Source organism: Accipiter gentilis, chromosome 29 (assembly GCF_929443795.1).
Source record: "Accipiter gentilis chromosome 29, bAccGen1.1, whole genome shotgun sequence".
NCBI lineage: Eukaryota > Metazoa > Chordata > Aves > Accipitriformes > Accipitridae > Astur > Astur gentilis.
The window spans coordinates 17485966-17501864 of NC_064908.1; the positions used below are offsets into that span (position 1 = coordinate 17485966).

The following is a 15899-nucleotide window of genomic DNA, read 5'->3' on the forward strand; positions in this document are numbered from 1 at the left end:
GTTTGCCAGCCTGGCAAGGGATGCTGCCCTCCTTTTCCACTCCTTCGTGATTGCACTTTTACCCTTTGCATGCACGTTTTGCAGCGGCGGCCTCGCTTTTTTTTCCCCCCAAATCCTTGCATTTTTTTCCCCCCAAATCCTTGCATTTTTTTCCCCCCAAATCCTTGCATATTTTTCCCCCCAAATCCTTGCATATTTTTCCCCCCAAATCCTTGCATATTTTCCCCCCCCCAAATCCTTGCATATTTCCCCCCCCAAATCCTTGCATTTTTTTCCCCCCCAAATCCTTGCATATTTTTCCCCCCAAATCCTTGCATATTCTTCCCCCCCAAATCCTTGCATATTTTCCCCCCCCCAAATCCTTGCATTTTTTCCCCCCCAAATCCTTGCATTTTTTTCCCCCCAAATCCTTGCATATTCTTTCCCCCCAAATCCTTCCATATTTCCCCCCCCCCCCCCCCAAATCCTTGCATTTTTCATGCTTCCACAACCTACCCCTATCTCCCTCCGGAATCAGAAAGAGCAAGGGGGGGCTGGGAGGGGGAGAAAACTCCGGCTGGTGTTGATTCCTGTTAGGAAAAGAGGAGGAAAAATATTGTTTTGGGGGGCCTGGAGAACCCGGCTGCTGTTCAAACTTCCCGCGGGGCCGGGCCGGGAGCGGGGCGGGGGTTGGGGGGGGGGGGAGGCGGGCAGGGGGGGCCGGGCCGGCCCCGGGGGGGGGCCGCACCGCCCGGTGCTGATTTGCTGCGCGGCTCCGAGATTGACAAACTCTTGCCTTGGGTTTAAAAGAAGGGGGAAAAAAAAAAGGGGGGTCGGGGGGGGGGAGAGAAAGAAAAGTTTTTTGCGCTGCAGGAGCAGGCAGGGGCCGGGAGTGAGCGCGGCGGAGCCCCCGGCAGCCCTCCGCCCGCCCCATGGCTTTATAAAGCGGCTGCTCTCCGGGGGGGGCTGGCGGGGGGGTCTGAGAAGCCTTTCTTCGCTTGTATATAGAATTTTTTTTGTCTTTATTGTTGTTTTTTTATTTTTTTTTTTTTTTTTTTTTTTTTACCCTTTTCCCCCCGAGTTGTTCCCGAGCCGGTGCTCCTTTTTTTTGTGGACCATGGATACGCACACGCGGTGGAAAAAGCGCAGTTGGATACGGAGCTGGTCGGTCCCCGCTGCACTGGTGCTGTTGGGTGCTCTGTCCCTCGGCCGGGCAGGTAAGGTGTCCCCGAGTGTCGTGTCCGTGGGTCCGTGTCCCGTCCCCCCCCCATCCCCGGGACAGCGAGTCCCGGTGGCCGCGGGGGGGGGGGGGGGGGCGAAGTAGCTTTTGTGCGGGGCAAAACATTTGTCTTGCCTTTAGTCCACGCATTCCGGAAGAAAAAAACCAAAAAAAACCAACCCCCAAAAACCCCAAACCACCCAACCTCCTTTAGCTGCTCGAGTCTCTGAATGCCATTTGTCAGGGGGCCCGTAAAAGGGGGAAAAAAAAAAAAACAACCAAACTTAAAACAATACTTTATTCGCCTTTCTTAAAGCAAACCTGCCTGTTGCTGGGCTCCTTTTTTTCTGGAGCAAAAGTCAAGATGTGTTTCTGGAGGCTCTAGTTCATTCTATATCTGCGTGTATATAGAAATGTGAACACATATTTAGTGAACTGGAAACCTCTCGTCTGGCGTAGTTCCTCCTCCTGGAGGAGAAGAAACTTTTTGTGCAGAAGTAATCTGCTCTCCCCTCCACATCAAAGCGGCAGATCTCGGTACACAAAAGCTTTGCAGCCCCTTTCTGCTCGGGACCCCAAGGCTCTCGCCTCGCCAGCCCCAATTTTCAGGTTTTCTCCCTAAAATTGTGCCTGTCGTGGGTGGCAGGAGCAAGCTCTGAAAGCGCCAGATGTGCAACAAACAGCACTAGACAAGCAGCCAGAAAAATCCTGGAATGTCATTTTTTTTTTTTTACAATCGCGCAGGAGTGGGGCTAAGAGCTTTATTTCACTAAGTGGACGCTTTGGGTTTGCTGAGGGTGTTTCGAGAGCTCAGCTTTCCAAATGTCTGCCTTCCCCGGGTGGGCTGTGAAATGCCAGAGCAGGGGAGATGGAGGCTTGTGGGTCTGTTGAAAAAAGTTTTCTGGGTGTTTTCAGAGTGTTTTCTGAGTTTGTAGGCGACAGAGGCATCGGTGCGCTGAGGTCTTTTTACGTTGTGTTGCAAGGGAAAGACTACGAAGCGGTTTGTTGGCAAAGCTGATTTTGAAATCGGAAAAGTTAAAGTAGATGGAGTTCTGCAGGGTAACTTGAGAAACTGAGAAGTGCCCTGAAGAGCAGAGCTGTCTGGGATTTGGCTTTCAGGCTTGATTTTTGTGTGCTCTAGGGTTTTTTTTCCTGGGAAGCCCGGGCAGTGGTGTTTGCGGGGTTGTTTGTGTGTTACCAGGACAGATGCGTGTGGGATTCTGTATATAGCGGCACGGTTGCAAATTATTGTAATTTCTAGGTTCTTAAAATGACCTTAAGGAAGAAAAAAGGTGGGCGTACGAGGAATGCTTTCATTAATGGTTTGCTTCGCAAAGTCTGAGCGAGATGGAAAATCAGTCGCTACTCAATGAATAAAATGCCTCTGGAACATCACCGCAGGAAAAGTTAACGGCAGTCGGAGCTCCCACAAGAGTCTGTGTTGTACTGCGGGACTATCGGACTGTTAGGGCAGTTTCCTGACCAGAAGAGTCCTGGAATGATACTAGTCCATCTTGAGTTCCCTTTTAGCGCAGCCAGCTTGCCAGGCCACTCTGTTATTTTGTATTAGTTGAAAACTGAATTATGACCCGTCTCAACGCAAATGACAAAATCTTCCCTTTTCTTTTGCCTGTACTAAGGTTTGAATGGTTTCGGAGCATCCTTAGGCATTTTCCCTGTTGGTGTGTATCCTTCAGACAGCTTCAACATAAGACCGAACTCCTTTTAAAGTTACCTGGTAACTTTTTTCTAAAACTTTTGGGTCCAGCTGTGGGCTGCAGCTGCAGGAAGCAGAGGGCTGGCTGGAGCTGATGCTGCGGTGGGTGGCTGGAGAGCCTTTGTAGGGTCAATGTGCCGCTCCAAGTAATGACTCTTGCAGTGAAAGGCTTTGAGTTTCCCTAATGAGCCTCCTAATAGGACATTAAATAATTTGGATGAGGGAGGAGTCGGATTGGGACTGCTGATGGCATTGACTAATGCTCTTCGTAGCTCTTTTTTCAATCTTTCCAAGATCTCTTTGGTTTTATTTCAGCTCGGATTGTTTCTGTTTCAGTTTCATTTCGGTTGCTTTCTCTGTATGGAGGGGTGAATCTTCTCTGTAATCTTCAGAAGCAGATCTATCGGAGGAAGACACCTTGCAGAGAGGGTTTCCAGAAAAATAGAGAAATGACAATGTCAGAGGCGACATGAACTGAACTGCCTCTGAACACTGCCCTTCCAGCTCAGATTTTCCCGTATTTTAACAGATGATGTCACACAAAAATCTAACCCACAGACAAAGTTGGAATCTGTCTCCGCTTTTACAAATCCCTATAAAATTGAATCAGGTTTCTGGGTGAAAATTTTTGGAAGCAGCGGTTTCCTTTAGTGGCAAAGAAAAGTGTAATAAGAATACATGGCATGCCCTTTAAAAGAAATAAAAAATGCTGGAAATTATGAAGTATCCTGTTACCATCTGTTGCTTCTCTCCTTGGCTCTTCCCCAGTCATCTAGAATGAGCTAAAAAAATAATAATCTTTATCCAGCCAGTTAGAAATGTTTTGTTTAATATTTTGCCAATCAAAAGTGTTGATATTGTTTTACAAGAAGAAATATGACTTTATAAGTCTGGAATTGATGGCAGATCTGATTTCCAGTGTAAAACCTGGATTATGCTGTCAATGTATTGCCAGATTGGAACAGGACTTTGTAATTTAAAAGCACCCAGCTGTCAGACATGCCCTGTCCAGGGGACGCAGTAGAGGCGTTCAGCTGAGGTCATATATTATTCTTTCGTGTAAGCTGGGGTCGAGATGAAAAATCTTCACTGACCGTTCCCTCCGACGTGGTTTTTGAAGGCGACTCCTGCGCTCGCCTCCCCGCAGTGCTGTAGCTGCGCTGGATGCGGGAGCTGGTTTCAGATTTGCCGTGGAGGAGCCGGTTCTGCTGGCTCCCACCAAAGCTAACGGGAACTTTAGCTCTTGGGTACGAAGCCTTGCAGTGTCGTCTGGGCAATAATTTGCTGGGGATTGGAGAAATCCCGTTTTATCTCTGGTCTTTAGGGGTAGCTCTAAGGCAAAACCTGTTGAAGAGTTGCTGATTTTTGGTGTACGAAGAAGGACAGCAGTGTCTAGCTGGCATCTCTAATTACTGGATCCTCAAATATAAAACCTCTTTTTTAAGAGCAAGAGTAATCCAATAAACAAAACCGTCTTGGTGTTAGTCCTGCCGCTTGCAGACGTAGGGTCTGCCCTAGAACAAAGAAGGAGGGACTGTGGAGGGGACATGCATCCTTATTTTAAATGAGTGCTGTCCCTGCCCCTTGCATTTTGTCGTTGAAAGAGATGGACTTTTCAGATGAATTCCTTTTTTTGAAATGTGGAGCAAATTAACTAGTAGTTTTCTGTCTTGTGATAACTTGCAGTCACATCGTGGTGTTGCAGGGGATGTGCTAATCCTGATCAGGGCTGTGACTCAGTAATGTGGCCCCTGCTCTGAGCTCCCACCTCCGTGCTGGGGTTCCCAAGAAAAGTTAATCAGAGTGCTATTTCTCTATGTATGGCACCAGCAGCTGCATTGCTATGTTCAGCATAAGTTTGTGTTTTTTTTAAATTTTGACGTAGCTTTTCTTTTTCTCAGCGCTCCGACGTGAAAATCTTTGCCACTGTCCCAGAGGCCCAGACCCTCAATGGCATGTAGATGTGTCCTGTCATCCTCGGTAGTGTGTGCCCGGCTGCTTTTCTTCCAACATGGGAGATGAAGTCTGGTCCTGATGCTGTCTGTCCATCTCTGCCTCGGTGACTCAGTTTCCCCTTCTGTCCTGCTGCCTGGTTTCAGGGCATAGGCTTAGAGTATGTGTTCTCACAACTGCTTTGAATTACAGATATATTCTCTAAGATGAGACAAAGCATGGCAACAGATGCTGAGAAGCAGAAGGCGCTGCTGTGGCATATGCCACTAATGCAGAGGCATTTGTGTGAAGTGCCGTTTATAGATGCTTTTTAGGTAATACGAGTTTTGTCTGGACTTCGGAAAGAAGTCTGCGGGAGTACTTTCCAGGAAACTGCTCTTCAGTCTGGGCTTTTTCTCTTCTGTAGAAGGTAGAGCCAATAGGCAATTAATATTTTAACCATGACTTTTTTCTAGTGTTTTCTTCCACCCTGATTCTTCCGCCCTCCCTCTCCCTGGGCTATCTGGATGCTGGGGCTGGGTTGCGGTGCTGCCCTCCCCCAAGCAGGTGGAGGATGGGTGCCGGTCACTCTGTGTAAACCCGAAAGACTACACTTGGAAAACCAGTATGGAGCAATACTGCTGTGAATACTTCCACGCAAGCAGATTGAGGGTTCGGGGCTCTGTGGCCCAGCAAACCTACAAGGGGTAATGAAGGGAAGGGGGGACGAGCCAGCTGGCCCCTGGGGAGACGGTGTACGTTCAAAAAGCGCTCAAATGAGGTATCGCCGTCGTGATTCATGGTTTTGGTATTTTTTGGTTGCCTGCGGATGTGTCGGGAGAATGGTGGGACCTGGGAAGAGCGGGGAGCTGAGCTCCTGGGTTGTTGGATGGAGGCGAACGCCGCGGGTGCAGAGGTGGGTCTGGGATGATGCAGGCGGGGGCTGCTCGTTCGTAAAGGATTTCCAGAGGGTCCAGTTCGGAGCCCCTCTGGCCCGCTGGTTGGCATTAGACAGTAGGGACTGGTCTGCGTACGCCGTGGTTCGGGGTGGAGGTGCCCGTGTCCGGAGTGATTTGGGAAAAGCAGTTGCATTTGGAGCTCGCGCTCTGCTGTCCTGTGAATTGAAGTGTAGCAGCCCCTAAGATGGGGGAAATCCCTGCTGTGTTACAATTATAAATTTGGCACTTCACGTATGTACACACTCGCCCACGTGTGCTCTTGCCTGGTTTGTTTAGCAGGAGTTTTATCCTCAGGATGCAGCTATCATTCTATAAAAGGAATTATTTTGCCGAGAAAGGTTTAGAACTTTATTTGGGTTGTGTTGAAAAGCTGAGTATAACTTTTCGATACCTAGATTTTGGTACCTGGAAGATGCTGTTTAAAATGAGAGAAGACTTGCCCGGGAAATAAACGAGGAATGAACCACAAAACACCTCTTCTCAGACCTTTTTTCATGTGGAGGAAGACTTCTTCCACTCTGTTCCATGGTTCTAGGCAGCGTAGACTTCTACTCACCATGTATTTAGGAAAGCCCCGACTCTGCTGCAGGTCTCTGCTACTGCTACTGCAGAGGATATTTTGGGAATGCTGAGGCCTTAAACAGTCATCTGCTGGAATTGGGTCAAATTGAAGATCTGCAGGATCTGTCCTACAGTAAAAGTCAGTGTCGCCCCAGAGGCATGTGTGCACGCAAGGGGTTACGCCGCTTCTGGAATTCAGTTTGATAATCTCCACTGGTTTCCCTGCGCTATCCGTGCAGGTCCTTGACTTTTAGCTTCTTTTTAGTATGGAGTGCAACCGTCTGTCTTGGATATATGACAAGTCGGTTTGAAGTAAGCAGTAGGACCCGGTACTGGCATGGTGCTGGCACACACTGTCCCAGTAAAAGGGGTTTCCCCTTGGCTCCGCCGATGTGGTGGGAGCCCCAAGGGAGGGCTGATGCAACCAAAGGCACCGCTTCTCCCGTGCTGCTGGTCCTGCTGAGATGTGGAGGCTTCTCGGTGCTCGGTTATGGTCTTCTGGATCAGGACTGCTCAGTACCTTTTTGTGGCTCTCGTTATTTTGGATTTCTCTCCGGTTATGACCCCTTTGGAGTGCCGCTGTTGTGCAGAGCTGTCAGGAACAGCAGTCTGAAGATGGTGGTAGGTTTTTTATTCCCTGCTAATGGCATGGTGGCATTCTGGGGAGGTTTTATGGGATTTTTTTTTTTTTTTTTTTTTTTTTTTGGAAGGGAAGCCCTTCCAGGTGGACACCATCTTTCTGGAGAAGGCAGAGAGCCTCACATCTGTATCGGGAAACAGTTTTGTTGCTGGGGTTTGGCTGTCCCCTTTTGGCTGAGCATCAGCAAGGCAGTGTCCTGAGCTAGCAGCTTCATGGTTTGGCTGTGGGTGCAAATCCCTGACCAAGGCAAGCCGAATGCAATCTTCAGACCCTTAATAATTTTTTTCTGCCTTCTGGTGTTGCCTGTTACCTAGTTATACCTTCAGCTGTTGTTAATCTAGGCAGGGCATTCCCTCTCCTTTGCCTTCCTGGCTGGCTTGAGAGAGGTTCCTGGGACCGTCTTCTCCAGTTGCAGTCTGGCCTTGCTGTACATCAAACATTTCATTCTTACTAGCTAGATTAGAGCTTATATGGTAGCAGGTACTGATTTTGCAAGCTGGCAGTTTTTCTTAAAAATAAAATAAAATGAACCTTTGTGTGAAACAAAGAAAAAGCCAGTATGGGAAGAATGAGCGAAACCAGAAAAAAAAAGCAGAGACATGAAAGAATGGAAAAATTTTGTTAAAATCTAATGTTATATGGAAAAAACTTAGGTTGGCAACATGGTATAATTAGCCACTGGGTTACTGTTGGCAAGTTTCAAGGCTCTTGAAATGAAGCCTAGCACCGAGTGAACTGTCCAAATGATGCTGTGGTTTCTCTGTGGATGTGTCTGGAAAATCTTTAGAACTAAAATAAATAAATGAAGGAGCTACACAAAAGGCATTTTTGAGGTTGGTTGCTCTGAGTCTGGGCTCTTTTTCTCTCCAGAAGTCAACAGGATTCTTAGCATCATCTGGAAGCTTTCACAATGTTCAAGAGATGTCATTTTTTTGAAACTAGGAAAATGGTATTAATACATTTACAATGCTGGAGTTTTCCTTCATGATTGTGTAATAAGCTGGAGAGAAAAAGGATAGTTTGGGGGTTGAATGAGTGGAGTGAGCTACATCAGTGCTCATTCCTAACCTCTGCTGCAGACTTTCTCCCAGCCCTTAGGCAAGTCCCCATGTTTCCCATGCCCTGGGGCCTGATCCTGCGTACCTGTATGGAGCCTGGCACTGAGGTGCTGCTTTAACACAAATTTAACGCTGATATGCCAACAAGACATGTGTTTTCAAGCACTGAAGTGTTTTAAGAGCTGCTTTTTCATCCCTGTGCCTCAGGTTATGTTAGTGGTTGTGGTCTAGGAGTTCTCTACTTTAAAAATACTTTTCCTCTCCGGGATGGTGTTTTCCTGTCTAGCAACACTAGTACCTCACACTGCAAATCCAGAACGTTATTTGGATTTTGTCGATAGATTTGGACAGATTTCTTGCAGATTATGTGATGGAGTACAATACAGACCACCATGCTGTTACGTTGACTCCTCTCAGGACACTTGGAAGCATTAGATCTATAAATGAAATCTGAAGCAGGCAGAGGATCAATTAGGCAGCCACACACATGCTTCAGTTTACTGGGAAAAAAACCACAATCCTTTGGAAGGTGGAGGGATGCAAATGGAAGTGGGGTGCTGGATCCTGAAGCTGGATACCCCTGCGGGTTTTTGGGTGCTGAGCCTGTGCCATGGGCAGGAATGGGAGGTCAGGTAAGCTGATGTCAGTCTGTCTTTTAGCTGGCTTTGGGGTGGTGACATTCAGCTGTTTTGCTGCTGTAAGAAAGGAATTCCAGTGTATTTTGTTGCCGAGTGCTCTGCCACAGGCTGTGGGCTAAGTGCGTTCATCCCTATGGGTTTGGTTTGATTTCTGGAGAAGTCTCCTGTGTCTGATGCCGTATTCCTTGTGGTGCTCAGCCCTGCGGCTCTAGATTCGCTGGAGAAAGATTTGAAGGCGAAACCTTAGTTTTGCTGTGCTCAGGGCCAGCTTTCCCTTGGTCTGGATGTCACCCAAAGGCGCTGGGCACCCTGTTTGCCTAATGAGGGATTATGGTGCATATTTGGGGGACCGTTTGTTCTCCTTGGGAAGCTGCAGCTAGCTGAAGACCTGAATGATCTGCCTACCTTAAATGCAGCTAAATATTACTGTTAGCTTTGGGATGACCCTGTATGCCATCCCTGCCTCGATCAAGCTGTGCATCTGCAGCCAGGGGGATGCTAATTCTTTCAGAGTAAATAAAGTAATAAGTTTTTTTCCTGGCTCAGCTTTTAAGCAAACTGTTTAAAGGCCTTTGCTTTTCTTGCCTTTCTGCACTTCACTGCTATAACTTGCAGAGGAGAGGGGAGTTTGCAGCTCTGCTGGAAATGCTGTAAGCAGTTGATGGGGGGAAACTCCTAGAGAGAAGAGAGGTCACTGAGGGGTCTGCTGGAGTCCCTGCTTGCAGGGGTTGTCAGGCAGTTTTAGTGGCCAGATTTAGGGTTTCATTTACATGTCAGCTGGAGTTTCTATTTTTTGAGTATGGATATACAGGAAAGAGCTGTGCTTTGGCTGAGCTTGTGTGTATCCTCACGGAGAGCCTCGCTGGCCTCTTTTCCTCTGCTGTTCCTCCCTCCACCCCCTTTTTTTGTTTCCAGGACAATACTTAAGTAAGAATTCATTGGAGCTGAATTCCTGGAGATGACACTGCCAGTTTCCCAGGATCTCTTCTACTCCTGCAGCATTTTACGCAGTGACTTTTGGTGCAGGTCACTCAGCTGCACCCCTCAAATAAGAATTAAGTGCTGGGTTTGTGTGGTCTCTGAGGGGGCTCGTCCTAGATGTGCTGGAATGAGAGATCTACTCTGTGGGCTCTTGTCTGCTGTAGGGTAGAGTTTTGGTCCGAGGGCTGCAGTTCGCCAGCTGAATAATGAATGCATTGTTTGTATGCCCTTATTTCCAGCTTGCACCATTAAAAGTGAATAGAAAGGTCAAGGAGATGAGTCACTGTGAATACAAGTGTCATTCTGCTCAGAAGAAATGGAAAAAAGGGAGCTTGCAAGTGAGGTGTTTCAGCTGGTGCCAAGCAGCTCTGTTTCACTGTACTTTCAGGGAGTTGCAGGAGTAAATCTCAGCTGAGGTCTGCTGAAGCGGTCAAGCCACCTAAAAGTTAGCAAGGGGCTGGAGCCGAGGTTTGGCAATTCTAGTTGCCAGGGGCTCCAAAGGCAGCTGCTGATGTAGGCTGTGTACAGAAAATCAGGGTGATACTCTGGAATCGTTGGGCTCCTTGCTGCTGTTTTGCAAAACAAACAGCTGGAGCTTGTAGGGTTAGTAAGCTCTTGTTCTCAGCTTCCCTAAATACCCAGTGGTACCCAGCAGAAAAGGCCACCTCCAAATCAGCGTGGAGACTCCTTATACTCAGCCAGGCTGCTTTCTTCCAATGCTTAGAGCAAGGGCTAGTAGTGTTGCGAAGGTGCTGTCGTGGGACAGTGTTAGCTCTTGAAAAGCCAGTGAGAAAATGTGTGCCCTCGGAGCGACGGGAGTCAGCAGGGTCCCAGCTTGGTTCCTGCACCGTCCTGGGGGAACGTGGGAGGAGGGCGGTGGGATGTGAGTGAGGGTCTGCAGGGTGCCTGGAGGTAAGCACGGGCCCATCCCCTGCCCTGGCCCTTGCAAATGCCCAGCTGTAAATTAAGCTTTTTTAATTTCCTGCCCGAAAGCTTCGTTCGACAAGCCCCAGGCAGCTGGTTAACCACACTGGCAGAGCGCTGAAAATAGAAATGCGGCTCGTGGGTTGCACGTGCGGAAGGGGGAGCGGAGAACTGCGGATGGGTTAATGCCAAGTGGGTGGGATAGGATGGGGACTTGGCCAGAATTTTCCTTTAATTGATACTGCTGGGGCAATTTCAATAAAACAGCAGTGGTGGCCAGGAGGCCAGAAAACAGAAGCCAGTTCAGAAGTTGTTAATGCTTTTTTTAATGGGGTAGAGTTTAAGTCATGGGCTCCTGTACCTATAGGTTTCCTTTTTCACATGGCTGAAATACCCTCCTTTGGGGTTATCAGCATTTTGGCTTTTCACTGTACTGGAAAAGAAACATCCACCGTGCGTTTGAGTTGGTGGTGTGCTGTGGCAGACACCCCTGCATATTGTTTAGCACTGCTTTAGCGTTTTGGTAGAATATGAATCCTGAGAGACAGTACGTAGAAATATTTGCATTTTTGATTTCCAGCCATTGGATTTTTCTGTTCTGAAGTCACTTCTCTGCTGCAAAAGAGATATTCCTCCAAAAAATAACTAAAGCTTTAGAATCTTGATTAATCCTCCCCCATCAAAATACACCTTCAGTAGAAAATTAAGCCAACTGTTTTCCTTGCCCGCCTAATGCAAGACCACTTCCATGAACAACTTTCAGATGAATCTGCCAATATAGCTTTGATCCAAGGTGGCTGAAAATTCAACACAAACTCCGTTTGATATCAAATGACTGGGAACTGAGACTCGTTTGCTAACGATGCGGTCGGGTCATGCTGACGGAGGGCTGTAGCAAGGCAGGAGTCGATGGCTCACGTGCGTGGGAGGACCGTGCCTGGTTTGCGCGGCGAAGCGTTGGGTCTGTAACCCTTGCGTTGGTATTACGTGGAAGTTCAAGACTTCTGCGGGTAGATGAGGCGGGTGGTAGGTGTGTTTGGCCGCTGACAAGCGGGTCGCACCTTCTGGCAGCGTGAGATGCGTGGGACCAGCAGAGCCGCTCTGCGCTTGCCGGTGCGTGATTCCCTGGGAGGCAGGACGCAGGAGAAGGCTGCTGCAGGGCAGGAGCCATGCTGGACGTGCCCTTCGGAAGGTTTCCCCTAGAAGATATGAGGCCATCCGTCCCCCAAGTACAGCATCTGTTCCCTGACCGTGGGCTGCTCAGTGTCTCCTCTTGGAAAGCTGTCGATTCCTTGAAGGATAAGGACTCCTTGCCTGGAGCCCTGCGGCTGTAGATGCCTTTCTTGATGAGGCCGATGTTTTTCTCTTGATCCCCTTGGGTATTCTGCTTTTTGTAACAGGGAGGGCAGATCACTAAGAATCCCCTCGTCGTTTCTGCGCTCCAAAAAGCGACACAAGGGTGGGAGGAAGAAGCGGCTTTCATCCTGGTCGCTGCCTTTGGCACACGCTGGTGAGCGTTCATATAGGAAAACTGCTAGGAATGTTCTCTCGCAAGGGTTTGCAGGGATCGGGAGAGGCATATTATCACGTCTTGTACGCTTTGGGAGAAAGTCCCTCGCTCTGCTTCTCTCAAATGTTTAAATTAAAACAATCTGTCTTTCTGCAACTGTTGGATGCTTTCCCTGCTGACCTCAGGAGCTGGGACTGGGAGGAGGAGCAAACAGACCCCAGTGCTTATAACTGGCTCTGGCTTTTTTTTTTTTTTTTTTTTAAACTTCAGTCCTGGTTCCCTGCAGGATGCAAAACACAAAAACAATAAGGGCCGTATCAGCTCTGGAAACATCAATTTTCCCAGTGCTCTGTAATGAAAGAGCTATATCAGGAAGCACTGAAGCCTTTATGTGCTGGGGGCTATTGTCTTAAAAAAAACTATGTATAGAAAAGGCAGCAGACGTGCTTAACCCTTCTGCCAGAGCTGGCACGGAGGGTTAAGTCCTCTGCAGTCTCACCATCTTTTTCTTTTCCAGCCACGTTCCCACAGCAAGCTCTGACTGAGATGCTCCCTGTGAGCAGAGCTAAGCGCTGGGCAGGATCAGCCCCCTGGCCCTGAAACGGGAAAGCAGAGCCGAGAAGCTTTGCAGCCTTCGGCAGACAGCGGTGCCCCGAGGATGCTGGATGCGGTGCTTTGTACCCAGCCTCCAAACGCGGCTCTGGTTATGGGATTCCTCTGCACCGAGGGGAAAGTCATCCCTGTGCATGGGCCAGGGTTTTTGGTTGGACCCTTCGGTGCTTACGCACCGAGTTTTCTCTTGGCCCGGGGCCCCCTGGCTGGGCAGAGACAGGATTTTTTTTTTGCTTCTTGGCTGTGAGTCCGGCTCTTGCAGCACTGCACAGTTGCAGGAGTGCATCCATGCGGAGCTGTGGGCAGATGCAGGGCTGCGACCCGACTCCCGTTAACCTTGGGAATTTAGGTGGTGAAGTAGCATAGCGTCATCAGGCCTGAGTCACAAAAGCACCCTTCATCTCTTCTATCGCTGCTTTTGACTTGCTGCCTTCATTGCCCGCAGGCCTGCGTTTTTTTGGCAGTTTATGGAGCATTTCACAGTCCTGGTTGGGATTCAGCCTAGGAAAATGCGGTGTGACTTCTTGCGGCAATGGGGAATAGGCTTGGATAACACCAAGCTGATTAAGATTTTTTCCTATGAAATATGAACCAGAACCAAAACTGGAGCTTGTTTTGGGTGTGGAAATGTCTGTAAAGAACTCAGAGTTCCTCATTTGAAGGTACTTAAAAATTCACACCAATAAACTTAGAGATGCTCTGAAACTTTTAGAGTCAGAACATCAGTTAAAGATGTTCTGCACATTTAGAGTAACTGAGTAACCCAGCGTGCTTCCCTCCCAGCAGCTCCCCTCTCCAAAGCCTTGGCCAGACAAGCCGGGGCCCTCCTTGCCCTGGGGACACTCATCCCAAATAACGAACAGCCGTGCTGCTAAAATGAGCACGATTCCTGCAAGCCTGGAAATAGCTGAGTCTCTGCTGCTTGAGCAGAGCTGGCCAATTTGTGGCCTGGGACGAAGCTTTTTATGGATGAAGCTGAAACATCTGCTTTTGGGGGAATGAAATCTGCCACATCTTTGCTTTAGCTCATGTGGCCTCTGAGGAACCCGGGTGGGATTTGGGGTGCCATATACCTGCCCCTGTTGGGACTCGTGGGCTCATGTTGATTCTTTTTCTGATGGTGGCAAATTGCCGAGCCCCAGAGTATCTTGCAGGAAAGTTTAGTCAATGGAAAGGCTGAAAATAGATGTGGGAGACGAGGGGAAGCTTCTGTGAAACTGCAAAGCGTTCTCTTATGCTGAGGAACGAAAGCTGAAGATGTGCCTCAAGAAATGTATTTGGGGGAACAGATCCGTTTCAACACTTTCATTTTGGTGAGCAATGAACGATAGCGGAGGGGGCGTTAATGTCATGCTTGTGTAATGTCAGTTGACACAGGATTAAATAAGGCAGGTGGAACATTTTTCTGGGAAGTAAAGTCTAGTGAGAAATAATCATCAGAGGACTCGGGAGGTGAAATAACCTGCTCTAGACAAGCCAGCGTCCTCATTTGTGCCCCTGGAAATCTGCCAAGTGATGGATCAGCGGTTTGGAAGGAAGCAGGATGCTCGGCTGGGGGAGGCCCACCGGTCTGAGAGCATCCTGCGGTGCTGAGCGCGGCTCTGCATTACTGCACTTAAAAGTCTCTGGTCATGTATAAAGCTTCCCAGAGCGAGCAGGGGAAAGGATGGATGCGGGGCAGGAGCTGCTCGGTAAGACAAGAAGTCGGTGCCTCCTGGAGAGGAGGATGTCACCACTGGAGGAACTAATGGTCCACCAAGGACTGGGTGTGAAAAGCAGAACCCCCTTTTCCTTTGTACTGAGGGCTTGTAGTATGATTATTTCAGATGTTTGCAGAAACGAGAGCGGAGCCCAATGGCAAAAGCGCAAGGCTGGAACAAGGAGGATTCGATGTGTGCGCTGTGGCTCCAGCCTTAGCGGAGCCTTTTTGTACAGGCTGGTTGGTCCTGGTTGGTGTTAAAACTTTTGTTTTGTGCCACCAACCGCAGCAACGCTTAAACTGAGCTTATGGCTGCTTTGAATTGACACAGTGGTGAATTTGACCTGTAATGTCCTGGGTTTTTTATATGAAATTATTCTACTATCAGTGTATGTAGGATGGACTTGCAACTGGGACTTCTCTGCATGCGTGTCCTGATGGTTTTTGACAGGAATGGGCAGGAGGACAGGAGGAGCCGGGATGGCGCTGGAAGAGGGCAGACCCAAACTCTCATGGGTTTGAGTCTTCTATGCAGCTGATACATTTTTCTAGGATGTCTGTCTTAATGTCAAAGGGAATGTCTCCTCCCTTCTCCTTGTCCTGGAAAAGATATGTCAGCTTGTTAATGAAGGGAAGAGGAACATACCGTAAGTGACCTCTTTGCACTTTTGTAAGGACAAAATTTGTTTTCCTGTAGCTATGAAAAGTCTGTCTTCCCTTTGACTAATAAATGAGGGCATACAAAATGTACACAAACTACTTTTAAGCTATTGTGTATACCCTAGTATAAAGCACTTTGTTTTGCTTATTTTAGCGATGGAGAGAATATCGAGCGTGTTCCATGGATAAACCAGTCCTCTCAAAATATACTGATAACTCTTCTTGGCATTTGCCTTGTCTCCAGTTTCCCAAATATTTTCTTACCTCATTTGGCTCCTTCCACTACTCAACATGCCTTTTGCTCATCTGTATGATGAGTGGTGCTGGGCTGCTGTACTCGTTTGCAGGGACTGGTGCCTTGATGTGTCATTTACCTTCTCTCTCTCTCTATGTAAAAATACCAAACATTACTTACACACGTTCACGAGTGGATGCACAAATGATTGGAAGTGTCAGTGTGCACTTTTCCAGATGGTGGAAGCGTGTTCTTTACTTCATTTATTTCAAATGTCAAACTCAATGAAATTAATTACTACCAGACTTGAACTGAAGTGATGGAGTGATTCTTGTCTCCATTTCACCAGCGTGGGGTAAAGCTGCACGCTCCAGAGCAGGAACAGGCTTCAGGAGTTGAAATGCAATCACTAAACTACGACTCCGAGCAATGTAAAGATCTGGATTTGCAGCAGGGTGACCAGTCTTTATTTTGTTTCATGGGCAAAGCTGGGTTTGCTCTTGGTAGGGAGGGATGTCTCCTGGGGGAAGAATGGCTTGGGGAGTGAAAGACTAACTTTGTCTTGGATTTCTTCT

The 15899-nt window shown here is 48.2% G+C and overlaps 1 protein-coding gene across 2 annotated transcripts in view; it reads left to right on the forward strand.

Moving 5' to 3' along the window:
- Nucleotides 1-1064: 1064 nt before the first annotated feature.
- Nucleotides 1065-15899, forward strand: part of COL5A1 (collagen type V alpha 1 chain) — a 159410-nt gene continuing 144575 nt past the window's right edge. For both annotated transcript variants that reach the window (XM_049832115.1, XM_049832116.1), the window contains exon 1: nt 1065-1196. In XM_049832115.1, the coding sequence (XP_049688072.1) occupies nt 1097-1196 (100 nt within the window). In that variant the 5' untranslated portion in view covers nt 1065-1096. The remainder of the gene's footprint in view (nt 1197-15899) is intronic.